The sequence below is a fragment of the Astatotilapia calliptera genome, chromosome 6 (assembly GCF_900246225.1).
Source record: "Astatotilapia calliptera chromosome 6, fAstCal1.2, whole genome shotgun sequence".
Lineage (NCBI taxonomy): Eukaryota > Metazoa > Chordata > Actinopteri > Cichliformes > Cichlidae > Astatotilapia > Astatotilapia calliptera.
This window is the reverse complement of record NC_039307.1, coordinates 3220816-3238501: the sequence shown is the minus strand read 5'-3', so window position 1 is coordinate 3238501 and position 17686 is coordinate 3220816. Positions and strand designations below refer to the sequence as shown.

The window sequence follows — 17686 nt, the reverse complement described above, 5'->3', positions numbered from 1 at the left end:
GTCTGAAGTTACCTCGTTCCAGATGACGGTGTCCGACTCTCCTGTAGTGCTTGAAGTACCCACTGAGAAGATCAACCTGCGGTCCCACGCTACCAGGAGCAGTCTGAGTACCTGAGAGGTGAAAAAAAATTAGAGATTCAGCCCAGCCTAAAATCAAACATCCATATTTTCCCCGCTGACTGCAGACTGGTTATAGGCACTGTACACTGTGAGGTATCAGAGAGAGAAAACCAATAAGATAGCCCCCACAGTGACAAGACCTTGGTAAAGTGGGGAGGAAGTAACGGACTAAACCCTCTGACCACCACCTGAGGTGGTGGTCAGAGGGCCCGGTGGCGCCAGTGTCCGGCAGCCTCACCTCTGTCAGTGCGCCCCAGGGCAGCTGTGGCTACAATGTAGCTTGCCATCGCCAGTGTGTGAATGGGTGAATGACTGAATGTAGTGTAAAGCGCTTTGGGGTCCTATGGACTAGAAAAGCGCTATACAAATGCAGGCCATTTACCAGGCCATAAACTAACCAATTGAAATGCCCAGTGCATCATGGGAAGTCCCCCATCAGCTTGAGCATTTAGCAGGACAACAAAGGGGTCACCCAGACAGAGGTGGTACCTCGGGAGAGGAGCCTGGTAGCAGAAGTCTCCGCCTCCCATTCTACTTTGAGCTTAATTATACTGAAGTGAGGTGTCCATCTCTACAGCAGACATCTCCAAAACTGGGTGACCCAAACCGAAACCATCTAACACTAAACAAATCTGACAGCGGGACGAATGGACGTCTGTTGGTGGTTACCTTGCGTCCTTTCTCGCTGTCTGGGAGGTAGCAGTGTCGGGGAAAGCCTCTGGCAGTGAAGGGCTTCCCTGGATTCGGGTGCTCTGGTCCCTGAAAGGAGAGGAGCAACGTTAGAGGGTGTGAAACGCCACCTGTGAGGGCCAAACAGGGCCGCTGGTCCAGGTGTTTGAAGTGTTGGAGGTACCTGAATGCCTGGTGGGATGTTGTAGATGATGCGTATGGTTTTGCAGTCGGGGTGGCCCGGTAAAGAGTGTGGGATGACATGGTATTCCATCTTCCCTGCCGGCTGGTTTCCAGTCTTCACGCCGTAGATGGTTTTACAGGTGGGACACTGGAGACTGAAGAGAGGAGGAAGCAGATCCATTAAACGAAGGACTTTCCTAAAACCTGAGAGGATGAGGAGAGTGGTCTGGTTCTAACCTGCCGTCCTTGTTGCCGTTATTATACATGGCCACCAGACACTGGAAGTGGTACTGGTGCCCGCACTGTGCCAGCCGTCCAACTGACTCCGCCCTGGACACAGGCCCCACCCCTGGACCCTTGTATCCAGACGGGCCCCCCAGTGGCTCCATGCAGATGGTGCAGTCCTGGGAAATATTCAGACAGAGGAAAGGCTCATTCCCCTTTATCTCTGCACGTGGTATGGAATTTCATGATAAAAAACTGAGGTCTCACCTCCTCTGGTGGACTTTTTACTTTTTGCAGGTACTTCTTCACCACCTCCTCTGGAGTTTTACCTGCGTACAGAGAGAAGGACGGGAGACGACGGGATGAAACCTGCGGCTGATGGTTCAACATCTCTACAACTGTGAAAGCTGAGAGGTCAAAATGGAGAGATCACCACGCGTACCTTTGCGAGCCTGTTTCTTGGTGGTCTTCCTGCAGCAGTGGCCGAAGCCGGGCACCGGCTTGACGTCGCTCTTGCTAACAGGCGGAGGGTGAAGCACGAGCTTCGGAGGCCTGGTCAAACACACGGGCAGAGCGGCAGCACTCATCAGGATTCCCGTGATCCCTGAAACACAACCGAAAGAAACAGTCTGTGAGAAGAGCGCTGTGGTTTCTGCATTCTTACTAACCCTAAAGTTGTTTATATTCAATTCAATTTTATTTATACAGCGCCAAATCACAACAACAGTCGCCTCAAGGTGCATTTAGATTGTAAGGTAGACCCTGCAACATTACATACACAGAAAAACCCAACAATCATATGACCCCCCTATGAGCAAGCACAGTGGGAAGGAAAAACTTCCTTTTAACAGGAAGAACCAGGCTCAGGGAGGGGCGGGGCCATCTGCTGCGACCGGTTGGGGTGAGGGGAGGAAGAGATATACTCAAATATTTATAAAAATTAGATAGTCAGCCATGGAAAAATCTGGTGGTGGAGCACAGGAATTATGAAAAGGTGACCGGCAGACTGTACAGAAGGACACCTGCCATCAGATCCTGACCTACTTATGTGCTAATGATGTTACTGGTAACAGCAGACTGTTCAAAGTCGTGGATCCCGTTTATATTGCAATAAACGGCCAGTTATTTGGTTTCCCTCGTGTAGCTGTATTGAGCTATTTGAATGTCTTGGATAATTCTTACCGGCCAGTGCAGGGTGAACAGGACTGGATCCGTTGAGGTTCTTCACCGGGACGGTGGGCACGCTGCAGGAGAAGAAGACAACCATTTAGCCCGATGTGTTTCCACGCTTCCTCACAGGCGCTCAGATCACACACTAAACCTCAATACTCACTAAGAAAAACTGATGACTGTCATTTTCACACAGGTAAACGCGCAGAGAGACAGAAATGGAACCAAATAAAGAAGAAATTCACTCGTTATTTTTATCTCCTCGATGTGTCACGTACGCGTCTTCTTCCTCTGTGCACCGTTTTGTTTGGAGGAGTGTGTGCAGGACTGCCGGGTGTGTGTGTGTGTTTATGAGAGCTAATCCTCGGAGTTTCCATCTGCTCACTGAGCTCAAAGAGATGGACGTCACACAGCTGCTTGCTGGGATTACCTGCCTCGTCACGAAGCCCATCGTCATCACCACCTTGCAGAGACACACACTGACTGACTCACACCAGTGAATTTCTTTCTAATAATCAATGTTTTTTCTGTTTATGTTTCACACTGAAGCCTCAGGTCAGGTGAAAACTGAAAATACTACAGCTTACAACAGACTGTCCAGGAAGTCTTATTATGTTAACAGACTGTTACTTTTATTATTCTGATATTTATACCCTGCAGATCGCTCAACAAGCTTGTTTTAACATTCAATCACCAGATTTAAAACGACCACAGCCCATTTTGAAATCTGTAACTCTCATATCTACTCTGTAATAGGCAAACATGTACTATCCCGGGTTTGTTTATGTTTTGCACTTTTACAGATTATGTAACATAACATCCTGGTTTGAATCTGACAAGTTTGGTAAGTTAACAGGTTGTTTATTTCAACTGTTAAACGGTTTAGTTTGAACTCACCTTACCCACCTCTGTTCCAGGAGCAAAAGGAGGAAATGTACTTTCACTTCCTGTATTTATAGCTTCCTGGTTAATCAGGAAGGGGTCACAAGGTCACAAGAAGAGACCGAGTGTTATTTGATAAAGCTGATTTCAGAGTGTTTATAGAGAAATGGATTTGTTGTAATATGTATCGACTACACACTGCAGAGTTTGATTGCTTGGAAAGAGTAGCTGTACAGGTTTGAGTATAGAAATGTTTGCCTTACATACCTAATGGATTAGTCCAGGGCTGAGTGGACTATTTAAGCAGATGAAAGCAGGTGTTTGGGGGGATGACCAGGTCAGTGTAGCTGTGTGCAGTTTGACCTGATTTAACTTCAGTTATGTTTATTCGAACTGAGTTAGCTATGGAGTTGAGTTTCTTATTTATTTTTTTGTAAATATTGTTTGGTCATAAAATGGTGAATAAATGGACAGCTTCTGTCTCCTGCCATTCTTCAGCTGCTTAGGTCACGTTCTACCACACTGACTTCTTTCACTCTTCTGATGACATAAAAGACGAGTAAAATAAAGAATAACGTCATTTTTTATGTTGCTTTCATTAGTTGCGTTTCATTTTAAGCCATCCATCATCCGTCTGTCTTCTGTTTTTCCAGCTTGATGACCACACAGCTGATAGACTGGGCTTAACGATGCGTTCCTTAAGTTTTTGGCGGAGCAACTCAGACAGTTGGAGCAGATGCTCCACGATGGCAGCACTGAACAGTAAGCTTTATTCTGTACTCTCACTGTTGTGTATTTTTGACTCTCTAAATAACACTTTTCCTTGAACGTGCTTCTGACATCCGAGTTCTGAGGTATCTGGAACGCAGAATAACAAACCGGTAGTGACTTCCATGTTTTACACACACTGAGCAAACACTCAAAATCCAGTGTTGTGTCCCAGCTCTGTCCTCTACAGGAGAGAAAACAGAGCACCTCCTTCGAGCCGGATTCGAACCAGCGACCTAAGGATCACTGTGATCAGCCTCTACAGTCCTCCGCTCTACCAACTGAGCTATCGAAGGGGCTGGCTTGGCTCCCCCTGCCACGACACAAATGCAAACAGGGAACGTGCGACAGGCCTGAGAGACGGCAGCGATGATCTGCTGTTTCCTGTTGCTGGTTAAGCTTTAACAGGCCACTAAGCAGCTTTCACCTACCTCACTCAGCGACGCATGACCACGCACGAGCGAGTGACTCACTGCTATCTGTGTGCATCAGGAAGTGTGTGAGAGGTGTTTGTTCACGCTTATAAGCAGATAAACAGAAGGTGTGAGGAGAAGAAGAGTAAACATACGCACTCGAATACCAAGAACCTCCAAACACGAATAACACAACACTGAACACACTTTCTGCCTTCAGCTCTCACACACGATGACCGAAGCTGCTTGTGTGCAGTCGTGTTATTTCTCCTACCACAAACAGAGTCACCGTTTTTTAAAATGATACCAATATTCACTCAAACAGCTCAAGTTTTAATTTTTTTCTACTGATTTTGATACAAAGAAATTTTGTTTTGTAAGAAGTACCAGATGAGATTTATCGTTTTCCCCGCATATGAATAATTTGGTGCCCAAAGGAAAATCCCCGAGACTTTGATTTGGTTTTTAAAAAGCTTTAGGACAGGTTTAACTTTCTCAAGCTTAAAACAGACGGCTGTTGTTTTTTAAAGCAGGATAACGCACTGACACAAACAGACTCTTTGCCTTAACGATGAACGGATCAATCCTGCTTAGCGTGCAGTCAGCCCTCCACTCACTTCATGTATTAACTTATTTAAGGCGGTATGAGGCATGTAGTGCACCCACATCCCTGTACACATCATTACAGCCCGAGGCAGCAGCCGTCAGCTCTGACAGCCCATAAACTTTTGGACAATGTGCCAACAAAGAAAATCAACACAGAAGATTTTAAATTAAACAATCAAGATGTGTTCAAAGTCCAAACTTGAGCTTTAACTCAAAGAGTTTAACAAAAGTCTTGCATTTACTGTGTAAGAATTACAGCCATTTTTACACGCAGGATCATATTTTCACAGGCTGGATTTATCCAGTGCAGAGTGTGGTGGTGTTCAGCGTGCAAAAATGTGTCACACCTGCTGATTATGAGGCTGAGATGAGTAAAATATCACCGGTGAACTTCCCAGTGTCTCATAAGAACGTGGACAGCATAATCAATGGTGATGCAATGAGCTGGATCAGACATCCGATCCATTTTATTCAGTTACGTTATTTCAATATACAAGAAGAATCAGTGTCGAGTTATACTGGTACTGATAAATCCTCGCAATGCCCATCCCTCATCCTCCTCCAGCAGAATCCATCAGTGCATTTTGAGGACCAACAACTGAATCACATCAGTTCACATGAAAGGTCTATTTTAACAATAATCCAACTGCTGTGTGTAGCAGGACGACTATCACGTCGTAATCTCGTCATATTTCCATCTGCGTTAACGAGCTCAGCGTGTCAAATGAGCGCTCTGCTGTCGTGTGCACTCAAAGTCGTTTAAGCTCTTAAAGATTTATTTATGACAACACGCGAGTAGCAGCGCGCTCGCTGATGACAGAGGGGAAACACCGACACCATGTTGGATCTGCACCGGATCAAGTCGGCGAGTGACAACGACGGCAGGAATCTCACACACACACACGCGGGCGCTAATCGCTGGTTGCTTCTCACGGGATCTATTAATATTTAATAAGCTGCTGTGTTAGCAGGAGGATAAGCCTCGTGGACTTCAACTTAACACACTTTCCAGCTGCCCCACTGATGTGCTGACTGCCTTTATTCCACACTGCATCTCCTGAAGGAAAAATCTCAGCTTTATCTTGAAGGGTCACACGTCTTCCTTAAAGGGAATTTCACTGAACTGTAATTCAAAGGAAAATCTCTCTTCTTTCTGCAGACACCTCTGTACTTAGGAAGGTACTCAGAGAGCTGTGTGTCCTGGAAAACTCTCTAAAATGCTGCGTGTTGAAGAGCTCATCACATCTCTGTGTTGGTATCAGCCCAACAACAGGTACATCATAATTATGAATAAAAACAGAACTAATATTATCTTCATCTCCATCTAAGTCCACTCTCCTGGGAGAGGAGGAAGTAATCGGGCAGACGCAGGAAGCCCGTGAGCGCCGATGGAAATACGAGCAGCAAAGAAAGAGACTTTTCAAAAAGAAAAAACCGAGTGTGCGCCTGGGGGGGAAAGGGGATGAATGAGACGAGTCTCTTGACCCCCCCACGACCTCAAACCGCCCTCCTCCCCTCTGCCTGCTTCCCACCAGATCACACCCTCCCTCGGCTTTGTTTCACCTCCATCCCTCCATCCCTCCGCCGCTGCTCCTCCCGCTCCCCTCGGGCCCAGATGGTCATCAGCTGGACTGATTTAGACAGCAGACAATAACACACTCACTTACAGACACACACACCCGAGCAGGCTTCCTCTGCTTTAAAAAAAATTGATGTGACAGAAAGTGCTGGACGGGTTGTGCGACATTTTAAATGCATGCTGGGAGAAGGAGGGGCATGTGCTGAATGAATAATGGCAGGCTCGATCAGAGGTTCAGAAATATTCATGATGAAGTTATGTGAATGTTCTAAAGAGGCTGTCGGAGCTGCCCCGAGTTTAACTCTGTAATCGGTGTAAATGTATAACGCAGACATGTTTGGTCTGGCTGTCTCGGCTCACTCGTCACTCCTCGAGGTTCAACTTTCTCCTGCAGCTGAAAGATTGATTAAGGCAAATGTGAGCAGACTTTTGTTCCTGGTACCATGTTTCAATATTAATTTAAGAGAAAAAAATCAAATTAGAAAAGAAAAAATTGCCAATTTACAAGAAGAAAATTGTAAATTTAATACAAGACATTTCTAAATGTGTGAGAAAAAATGCTGGAAAAATAAGGGATAAAAGAAAAACAATAATAAGGAAAAAAACAAATTTATTAGCAAGAAATCGCAAATTTATGAGAAAACCTATGAGAAATATAGTAAACTAATAAGAAAAGAAATCTTTGTCCAGGAACAATATTACTTCACTTTTCTAGTTTTAGAAAGAAACGGATACATTGTAATTCATATAAAATAACATAACCGAGTGTTTCTGATTGGTGATGAATAATTTATGGTTAATCTGACCGCAGTTTAATGGACACGGTGAAACACGACACCGATGACTGGAGCCTGGTCACCGTCACATCACCGTGAGGTCACAAACCTCACTCAGGGCGCGGCGTGTGCACAGTCACACCATCCTGTTCTCTCCATGTTGCTCCGTCGTTATTTTTCCCCACTTCATGTCTGTTTTTGTTTTGTGTTTATCTTGGAATTTGTTCATCTTTAGGACTTTTTTTTAATCGATAATTTGCTTTTTTTTATGGTTGGGTTTGTTGTTATTTTCAACCCCCCCCCCCCCCCCCCCCCAAAACCTGCAGATAATGACCAAATAAAAACCTCTATCATTTGTGTGAGTGTGTGAAAAGCACCAGATGAGACTGAGCTCAGCCTGTCTGTGCTTACAGCTCCCCCTACAGGCCGCTCAAGCTAAAAACTGCAACCTGTTGGTGAACTAAACAGGTGTCGCCCCTTTGTCCCCGTCCTTGTCTCACCCCCGACTTTGGCTTCATTTTTCCTCAGTATGCTGAGTCTGTGCAGCCCCCCCCAACTCAATCACTCCCTTTGTCCTGTTTTCCCACAATCCCCCTCTGGAGAGAGAGATAAGACATTCTGCACTGCAGCTCCTGTTAGGTCCGTCAATATTTACTTTTACTGTGTGTGTGTTAAATGCCTTCACAGCCGGGCAGCGGAGCGCCTGTGTGTGTGTGTGTGTTTGGTTGGCCTGATTTCTTGCAGCACTGTGTGATCAATCTTTTGACAGTTTGCTGACTCGTTTCTTTGTCATGGACTCCCCTCCCCTCCTTGTCTCAGTCGCTGTCTGAGACAGAGGCTGTCCACACACACACACACACACACACACACACACACACACACACACACACACACACACACACACACACACACCCTTGATCACTGTCATTTGGGGGGTTATAAGCAAACACTGTCTGCCTCTCCTCCACCTAGAATGACTGAATATGAAGCTTCAGCTTCTTCAGCAGCTATACCGGGGGTTATTCCACCATCTCCACCCAGTGTGAAAAAAGTAAAGTCAGGCTTAAAATAGCTCAAAAAGCAGAGCAAAAGCAGCTTGCAATGAAGAGAAAGGTATTCATATATGAGGAAAGGGAATAGAGCTGAGATGAGAGAGAGGGGGAAGGAGGAAAAGAAGTGAAACCCAGCAGAGGCTCGGTATTGTGCTGCTAATGCAGTCCAGGCTTGGATAATCCAACAAAGGTTACTGTGGAGACCAACAATGAGGGTCCAAGGGGCCCCCGACCACCGAGACGGGACAGGCAAGGAGGGAGGAGACGGATGGGGGGAGGAGAAGAAATCAAAATCTACATCTCAAACTGTCTGAGCCTGATTTCAGTTTTAAAGTCTGTAAGATTCCTGTTTGTTGATCTGAAAACGCACCACTTCCTGTGCAGGGGAAGGCTTTTTCCTGAGAAAGGAGTGACACAACTACTGGTTTCAAGCTTTAGTCACTGCTGAGTGAGACCATGGAAAGTTGTGGTTTAGTTTTTCTCTGCTGCAGTACTGAAGACTGATTGTAACTGTAAACTGACTGAAATCAGTCTACGTGGGTGAAAGAGCAACACATTTCCCAAAAATGCTGCTTCTGCAACTACTGGAGGTGGACTCAGTCAGCCCTCTGCATGTCCTTTTGACTCAAACATGATCGTGATTTATTAAATATCCGCCACATTTGAGCATTTTATTTATTTAATGAGTAGTATGCTCAACAGTCGCCCCCTGCAGGGTGAAATAGTGCAAGTGTAAGTCGCTCCCATGTCGGCATCACTTTTCACATCCTGAAGCTACAGGTAGCCGATACTGCTGACGCTGCCTTAACTCACCATAATCGGCTAATTGGCTTTTACTTGTGCCATAAAACCAATCAGATAGTTCTGTAGGCGGGATAAACCTTCTGGGATTGGTTATAACATCAGGTTTTTTCTTTCGTTTCTTTTTCTGTAATCTTAAATGATGGTTTGGTAATTAAGTTTAACACAAGGTTACGAGATTTAAAACAGACTTATTTACCATGTTCTTTTTTCAGGCCCAACAGCTGAACATAAGTGAATATGTAAAGCAAAGGTGAATCAAGTACAGTCGGTAAAGCATCAGAAGATCAAAATGAAATCATGAAAACCAAAAGGAAACTGAGCCGTGGCAGTCTGAAGTTCAGGAGAATGAAAAAGGAGGAATTTGTCTGAAGTTAACGGTCAGCACTTGCTGGCTTTTCTTGTAGTTAGTCAATGCATGAGAAAATATCACCGTGACGTCTTTGAGCTTTAAATGCGTCTTCATTGGCTCTCTTGCTTAAAATGACTGACCTTCAGCTGTGTGAACACTCAGTTTTCTCTCTCAGAGAAAAAAGAGCCTCAGAATGAATCCAGCAGCAGTTTGAGCGTCAGTGTAAACAAGACTTTCTGGATTGTCTTTGCTGCGTTTGATTCGTTTCCTCTGTGCTCAGACCTTTTCGGCGACCATGAAGCTGTTACGTATTTATTTATTTATTTGTTTTTGGCTGCTGACCCACGGCCTCCACGCTCCCTCGTCCGTCCTCTCCTCTGCTCTCCAGATGCCGCCTCACAGATGGACGACATGCACAACGCTCGGCTGAATTTTATTTATTTGACTCGGACACACAGTTTACAGGAATGCAAGTAAACAGTTCCAAGGTCAGGTTAACCTTTTGGATCTCCAGTCTGGTCTTGATTTTACTTTTTATCAGCATTTATCTGTTTATATTTATCCGCCATTACTATTAACAGGTTTAAATCTCAAATTTCAAGGACCCCAGAATTCATTTGGTGAGGCTGGTTGGTTTATTTGTATTTTATTTTACTGTTGGGTCTAAAACTCTAATTATACTTCTTTATTACATTTTCTGAAACCGTGATCTTGCATGCACCATCAGCGCAACATTTATTGGATATTCAAATAAGATAAACGAGTATTCTACACGACTATTTCTAGTGTGGAAATATAGATTTTACTCATGTTTTACCACAGACCCCAAAGCGTTAGCCAAGTCTCGTTATGAAGGGTGTTTTGAAAACTGCATATGAAACCGCACACACATTCCAGACTCCAAAAGGGCATCCATACAGGATGTGACCAGCAGCAGAGACCATGGAAAGTCAACAACATGCAGCAACGACAGGCGTAATAACCAGTTAGTGACATGTAGTGGGCGGGTCCTGCATTAAACATTTCTCTATTTGAAGGTGAGCCATGAAAATGCCAACCAATGACAGCAGATGATTCTGTTAACTGACATATGACACTATAGTAAATCAAGTATAGGGTTACCTAGGTTACCTGGAATCACCGCCAGCAACAAAGCGATATGTGATGAGGAAATTGCCTCCTGTGTAAACGCTACTCGATAAGGACCATCATTTACGAAATGATCTTTGTGTTTAATTCAGCATGACCTGATACTAACACCTGAGGCCAGAAAACATCAGGAAAGTGTCTACTGAGGTCACAAAGGGAGGAAGATGAGGCCCGGTTTCCCACAGACTTCTACAGGACTGAAGTCTTTCTGTGACCGCAGGGATCGCCCCCTGGTGGCCTTTCAAAGGAATGCAGAGTTAAGGCACCTCTGTCACTTTACAGATCTGGAAGCTACATCAATCTTCGACATTGTATATGTTTTTACTAGAATCCAAACTAAATAGTATCTGTAGCTTTAACCCCATCAAAAATATGATTTTCAGACTTCTAAGAAAGCCACCAGGCACGTCCCAGACAGCAAATCTCATTCTTTTTCACCGCTGCCTGTTTATAAGTCAGCCACTGCTAGGAGGGAAAAATAGTTAGGCCGTTTTGAGCAAACAAATCTAAGATACTGAAACTAAACTATTAACAGAGAGACAGCTCTGAATCCCACCTCTGAAAAGAGCCACTCAGAGTCTCACACGACTCATTACAAACAGAGTGTGTGTGTGTGTAAATATTTAGCAGCTCTTACTCAGGCGTGCATATCTGTAACAACGTTAGTGCATGTTTGAACATGCAAGAGTGCAAACTGTCAACGAGAGCACTTCATTGTGCAAGTCTGTACATATTTGACTGCATTAAGACTGCGCAATGTGGGAAATTCATGAGTATGAGATACAGACAGACTTTGTTTAAAATGTAAACACATACTGAGCCTGTGTAACTACATGCAGTTAACATCGAATAAAAGAGATGCTGAGCCAGTCTGCTGAGACGAACAGACCAACTGTAGCCCAAATTTGACTTGAGAAACAGCAGGAAAGAGCAGTTTTAGGGAGCTAAGCTATGCTTACTGCTGCTAATTTTAGTGGTTCAGCTTGAAAAGCTGCAGTTCCTCCCCACAGACTGTTAAAAAGTCCAACTTTATAGCACAAATAAACATGTTCACAGCAGGTTTCTCTCTTTAAGTAGGACTGCACAGCATTTTTATCCCTTTTCCTCTATCCACACATGTTCAGAAAACATCCTGCACATTTTTAAAGCCTCTTTTTTTTGTTTGAGATTATTTCCTATAGCTGGTTTTCATGTAACTGTCTACTTGAGCTACAGCCAAAGGGGAAAACTGCAGTTCACCACAAGGCCAAAAGCAATACAGATTTTTGTTGAATGATGAAAACTATTATAAATAAGAGGAAATGCTGCTACAATTAAGGCTGCAAAACTTCTGAAACTGGCTGAAGGTGATTGTTGGCCATTTTAAAAATACAGACCTACCAGAAAAAGTATTTTCAGACAACAAAGCCATCCTAATAACACTTAACAGCAGGTTTAAAGGTCACTTGGACAGAAATAAGGGTGCATGAGAGTCAGAAGATTATAATATAACGCCAAATCAGCCTTCTGTTGTGTATTCAAATGAAATAAAGACGACCTTCACATGCTAAATGCCTCTCAGCTCTATGAATGTGGTGCACACAAACAAACTCTTTGTCCCTGTTTTAGTTTGCTGCAGTCTGCCCACCTGCTCCAAAACACATGTTGGTGTCTTTGGATAGTTTCTTCCTTCATCAGCTGTACGATGGGTGATTTTAACTCTTCACCTGGATACTAGAGCCATGATTTGATGTTCCACCCTCTTGTACAATTTTGGTCACTTCTGGCTCCACACAAACAAAATGCTAAAGTTCAAAACAAACCGTCTGCGTGTGTTTCGTTCACTCACCCTGAAGCTATGAGCGCTCTGGACTGAGCCATGGCAATCCTCTGCAACGCCGGTCTGCTCAGGCCGGCTAAGCTTGATCGCTGTGGTAAAGGCGCGTGGCACACTGTCGCTGCGGATGATGCTGACCGCTGCGGCTTCATCACCACCGGTGATGGAGTTGGCACAGGAGAAGGAGGCGTGGTTACGCTGCTGGCAGGGGTGATCAGAGTGGCGGTTGGCACCGAGTCGCTGGCTGAAGATGAGGAATGCTTGGGTGGAACGGACGGAGGGTTCGGGTTGGATGTGGGGGGCTGAGGTGGCGGGAGCGACGGCGGAGGCGGCCTGCTGGAAGACACGGAGATCCTCATGGAGGAGGTGCCAGCGGTGAGGGCGGCGAGAGACTGAGCGAAGAGCTGGGCGTTCACCCTCTGGGAGGCGGTGTTCTTGGAGATGGCGAGGCCGTGCGGCAGCGTCTGATAGTAGCTGGAGTTGGCGTTCTGCTGCTGTCCCCGTCCCAGGGTGGCTGATTTCGATGGACTTAGTGATTTAGAGGGGGGTGGCGCTGAGTTCTTGGGTCGCTGCATGGTTAAAGATCGTCTTCCCAGAGTCTGTATTCCTCCTCCTGTATTGGCCTTCACACTGAGGACCAGCATGCACTGCTGGCAAGAACAAGGCTGGCCTAATGCTGTGGCTGGCAATCCTCCATTAGGGTAGACAGAGCTTCCGACCCCCATGCTGGCTCCTGACACCCCAACGCCCAGCAAGGCCCCAGTCAGGCCTCCGCTTGCGCCTACACCTCCTCCTTTAGGTACAGGGAGCGGACCGGACACTATGGGGTAAGCCATGTCAGCACGCCGCTGGATCCTCCGACACCTCTGGCTCTGTCTGTTCACCTGCAGGAAGACAGAAAAATGAATTTTCAGAAATAAAGAAATAAAGATCGCATCCTGCAAGAAAGGTTCAGGGTGCACATGAACAAACCTGCGTCATGTTCTGAAAATCAATGAGGTAGCAGAAGCCGAGCGGCGTCAGGTCGAGGCAGGGCTGCTGACGACTGTGGGCGCTCTCGATGGCGATGGCCACCTCCATGTCATACGGCGTCCATGTGCCTGCGTCGTTTTCCCACTCCCACTGCCAACCTTGACCCGGGCCCGAGGCTGGATCATAAAAACTCCTCCGTACCGGACGGATGGTTCCTAAAAGACACAAACAAAACTCTGGGTCAATTTCAGCCTCTTTGTCCTGAGGACAGCTAAGTAAAGATGCCACGCAGAGATGCAGAGTTTAAATGTCCACATAAGAACCTCTGTTCGATCCAGGAGATGCAAATCCCTTTGGATCAGGAGGGTCAAATCTGTGCTACCTGCTGTGATGATCACTTGTGAGTAAAGAAGCAACCAAAAGCAAAACAAAGCTAGAGGAATTATGAGATCACAGATCTCAGGCCTCCTAGGCGAGGCATGTCCGAGTGAGGGCAGACCAGGACAGACACTGGATTAATAATGTCTCTCAGCTGGAGCAGGAAAACCTTGGTGACCCACCAGAAGAACTGGAGTATGGTGGTCTGGGTGAGGGAGGCAAAGGTTAAAATATCAATACTACAGTCTAAATATCAGGTGTGTGGCTACATGTTGGTGACCTTTTCCTGGATTCTGGCTCCACTGACAGGTGAGTCATGACTGGTAATGGGCGTGGGTGGCATGTTGAACCTCACCTCGTCAATTAACATCACATTTAGGAGGTCAATTGAAATGAATGAGAACATGTATGCAAGCTCGTAAATGTAAAAAGACAGAAAACAAAAACGTGTCTGTGGGTGAGAAAGGCTCGGATACGTGAGAGAAAAATAAATGGATGAGGTTACTAAGTTCATATGAAATATTAGATTTTTATAAATGTCTTTGCAAAAATTAAAAAAACCAAAACCCTCAAAGCCAACAGAGCCGGTCACTTGTCTTAGATTTACTTTGCTTCACTTCTGGCCGTGCTGCTCCTGTGCGGGTGTTTCATGGTGGGCGACTAATAGGGGCGGAGTTTCTAACACAAGTAACACAAACACAATTATATGATTTAGTCAATCTCAACAACCACTGGCAATAAATAATCACGCTTTAACATATTTCATATTTGCCTGAGTTAGAAATCTGAAGGTATTTACATCGTAGAAAATCTTAATTTTAATGAACTGCCCTAACTTTTCAACCTCACACGAACTAACGGTCAGCACAGATGGTTGTAAAACACTTAGGAGACTCTGCACATCTCGGAGGAGTAACTGTTGTTGTAAACAGAACAGCACAGCAGACCCAAAACCCAACAAAGAAAGTCATGAAAACCCCAATAAAGATATGAAAAAAGTGAAAAGAGAAAGCAGAGAGATTTGCCTCGAGTCTGATCACATGAGCTGAACTAAATCTGTGGGGAGGATTGATTTAGATGTATCCCGATTCCACCCCGAGAGATATGATCTTGTGGCCTGATCGGCCACCCCTAAGTGAATAATAATCTAATTTCCCATTAATAGGCAGCATGCCTGCAGAAAGAGCAGAGACGCTGAGAGGAACTGAAAAGGGCAACAACTGATGGCTCCATGATGCAGCCTCTCGAGCTGCATGCATGATTTTCATTAAAATACTTCGATGAGTTTCCACCACAACAGCTCCACAAAGGGGACGGGAGAGTCCTCTTCTGACAATCACATGCTCGTATTGCTGCGTTTTCACTTTCAGTCTAACACAGCGCTGACAGTCTGCTAAACAGTCAAAAGATTTTTTTAAATACCACAAGAAATACTCAGAACAGTGTTTCTCTGTCTCCCCGTGGGGCCGAGGGATGGCAGGAGGCTCCCTAAGCCAACCAACCAGAAACTACCACCGTCTCCAGGGGAACGGGCTATTCAGTCAAAGCCAGGGCAAGAGCAGGAGGGCATATGTGTGAGAGGCTGTTATAAAGAGGTTATACTGGCAGAGTGGCATAAGCACACAAACCTAAAAAAACACCAAAGGAGGTGAAGAAACAGAGACAGGGCGAATGATCGAACTGAGATATCAAACTCTGCTTTGTGCCTGGAGATGTGCAGGAGTTCACAAGAACATCGTCAGTGTGTGGGAGAGAGGAGAAACGGTGCTTCCCCTCCTCCTCCTCCTCCTTCACACTCTGTTGAATGGACAGCACAGCAGGGAGCACTTGACCTGCTGATTACCATGAGAAACGTAATTTCTCTCTTTCGAACTGCAGAGAGAACAAGTTCATTCAGCCTGAGACAAACGGCAGACTGAGGCCGACCCTCGCCGCTGTCTGTCTGTCCTTCGTGATGTTCGGCCACCGTGACAGCAAAATGTGAAATCTGGCCAGACATTTCCTAAATTTAGAGGCAGAGAGATCCAAAAAGGTCTTAATGTGAGGTATGACCCCGACCAAGATGAGAGCGAGAATTTAAAGTTCAGTCACGACTTGTTGGTGTTTTCTGGTGAGAAGAACCTGCAAAACGCTCAAGCAGCCGTTCATTTGTGGTTAGAGCTGCGTCAAACCCAGAAAACACCAAAAACACATATAATACAAACCCTTTAGCAAGTACAGACATAGCTACCGCCATTAGATCCCCCGCCGCTAATGCACTCAAAGTAAACACAGGACAGATCAGGGCTGTTCTGAACAGATTGGCTCGTTGTCACTGATGCTCAAACCAGATCGCTGATTCAAATCTGATCTCTGATCAAAATACTGGATTAGTGCATACCTACACAGAACACCACACTCTGTACACGAAAGCAGGAGGAGGAGGCATTGTGGGAAAAGGATTCGCTGTACTGCATCTGTGTACTTTGTGTGTAGTTACAGCTTAATCTGTGCTGGACTCCCACTCAGCAGGCCAAGGTCTTATCACAGAGAAGACGAGCTGCCCTTTGTTTCTGAACACAGTATCGACATCTGAAAGGTTTCCGAGTGCATGCCGATCTTTTCCTGCATATCACACGGCCTTGACAGCTCATTTCCAGATAACTGCGAAAGTCACATGAGCCCTTTTTTGTACTGCGGCCCTAATGTTTCCTGACGTCCGAGTCTCGTCCGATCTGGGAGCATCTTCATATCCAATGTTGTTCATAGAAAACATAATCTTAATTACGCATTTACAGCGATTATTACTTAAAAAGGTTTAAAAGAAGAACTGTGTACCAACAGCTAACAGTAAACTAGCAACAGCCAAGTTAAAACCTACAGCACATGTTACAGTCTCGGGACACATTGTTATGAATTTTCTTTTAATAAGGTTCCAAATACAGACAGCATCAAATCATTTGTGTAGCTACTTCTTACGGTCAAAACGTTGTGCATATTTGTTCCTGAGTGAATCGGTTTGTCTGAGATTAAAGTTTTAGTTTTTACACAGCTGAATAAACGTCAAGCAGACAGCTGATTATCAGAAGTATGAGATGCTCGAGAATATACTCCGGTGTCCCGTTATATTTTAGATAGCAAGGAGTTTAGATAGTACGGAGCCCCGCAGGGGACATGGGAGAAAAAAAAAATTACGACAGACTTTTGCGAGATCTCGCAAAAACTTTTGTGAGATCTCGCAAAACAAACTCGGGATCTCGCAAAAGTTTTAGCCGCATTCTTCGGAGGCCGCCAGCTCGAAGCCGACCGGGAGGTCGAGGCACGATGTGCCGGGAAAGCGGTGTTCCTCCCGGCTGTAGTAGGTCTCGACCTCCCGTTAGCTTCGAGCTAGTGGGTGTCAGATCTCTGAAAACGTCGGAGCACTTTTGCAAATATGTGATGTCTTGTAAACCGAGCAGGTATCTGACGTTTACACAGCTACATTCACGCCTCAAAATATCTTAAAAGTGTATTTTGTGACCCAGAAAGAGTAATATTACAACTAAGTAGCTGCCGCCATTGTTGGAATTCAACTTTTGAGAGATCTCGCAAAAGTTTTGCAAGATCCCGAGTTTGTTTTGCGAGATCTCGCAAAAGTCCGTCTTAATTTTTTTTCTCCCATGTCCCCTACGGGGCTCCGTAAGATAGCACGGAGAAGAAGCTTCTTGGATGAGAGGTGAAACTTCTTCAAGCAACTTAAAGAAGTCCAGACGCTTTTCTTTGCAAGCTCCTTTGACTACGATGACCTGGATGACTG

The 17686-nt window shown here is 45.3% G+C and overlaps 1 protein-coding gene and 1 non-coding gene across 3 annotated transcripts in view; both read right to left on the bottom strand.

Annotated features, from left to right (window-relative positions):
• Window positions 1-17686, bottom strand: part of LOC113023568 (E3 ubiquitin-protein ligase DTX1-like) — a 43872-nt gene that overhangs the window by 3129 nt on the left and 23057 nt on the right. For both annotated transcript variants that reach the window (XM_026169684.1, XM_026169685.1), the window contains exons 3-11: window positions 13534-13748; window positions 12574-13445; window positions 2380-2441; window positions 1640-1801; window positions 1465-1526; window positions 1210-1376; window positions 974-1127; window positions 790-879; window positions 13-111 (exon numbers count right to left, since the gene is read on the bottom strand). In XM_026169684.1, the coding sequence (XP_026025469.1) occupies window positions 13-111; window positions 790-879; window positions 974-1127; window positions 1210-1376; window positions 1465-1526; window positions 1640-1801; window positions 2380-2441; window positions 12574-13445; window positions 13534-13748 (1883 nt within the window). The remainder of the gene's footprint in view (window positions 1-12; window positions 112-789; window positions 880-973; window positions 1128-1209; window positions 1377-1464; window positions 1527-1639; window positions 1802-2379; window positions 2442-12573; window positions 13446-13533; window positions 13749-17686) is intronic.
• On the bottom strand, window positions 4226-4313 carry trnay-gua (transfer RNA tyrosine (anticodon GUA)). The gene is given in 2 exon segments: window positions 4226-4261; window positions 4277-4313. It is a non-coding gene; the product is annotated as a tRNA-Tyr (tRNA).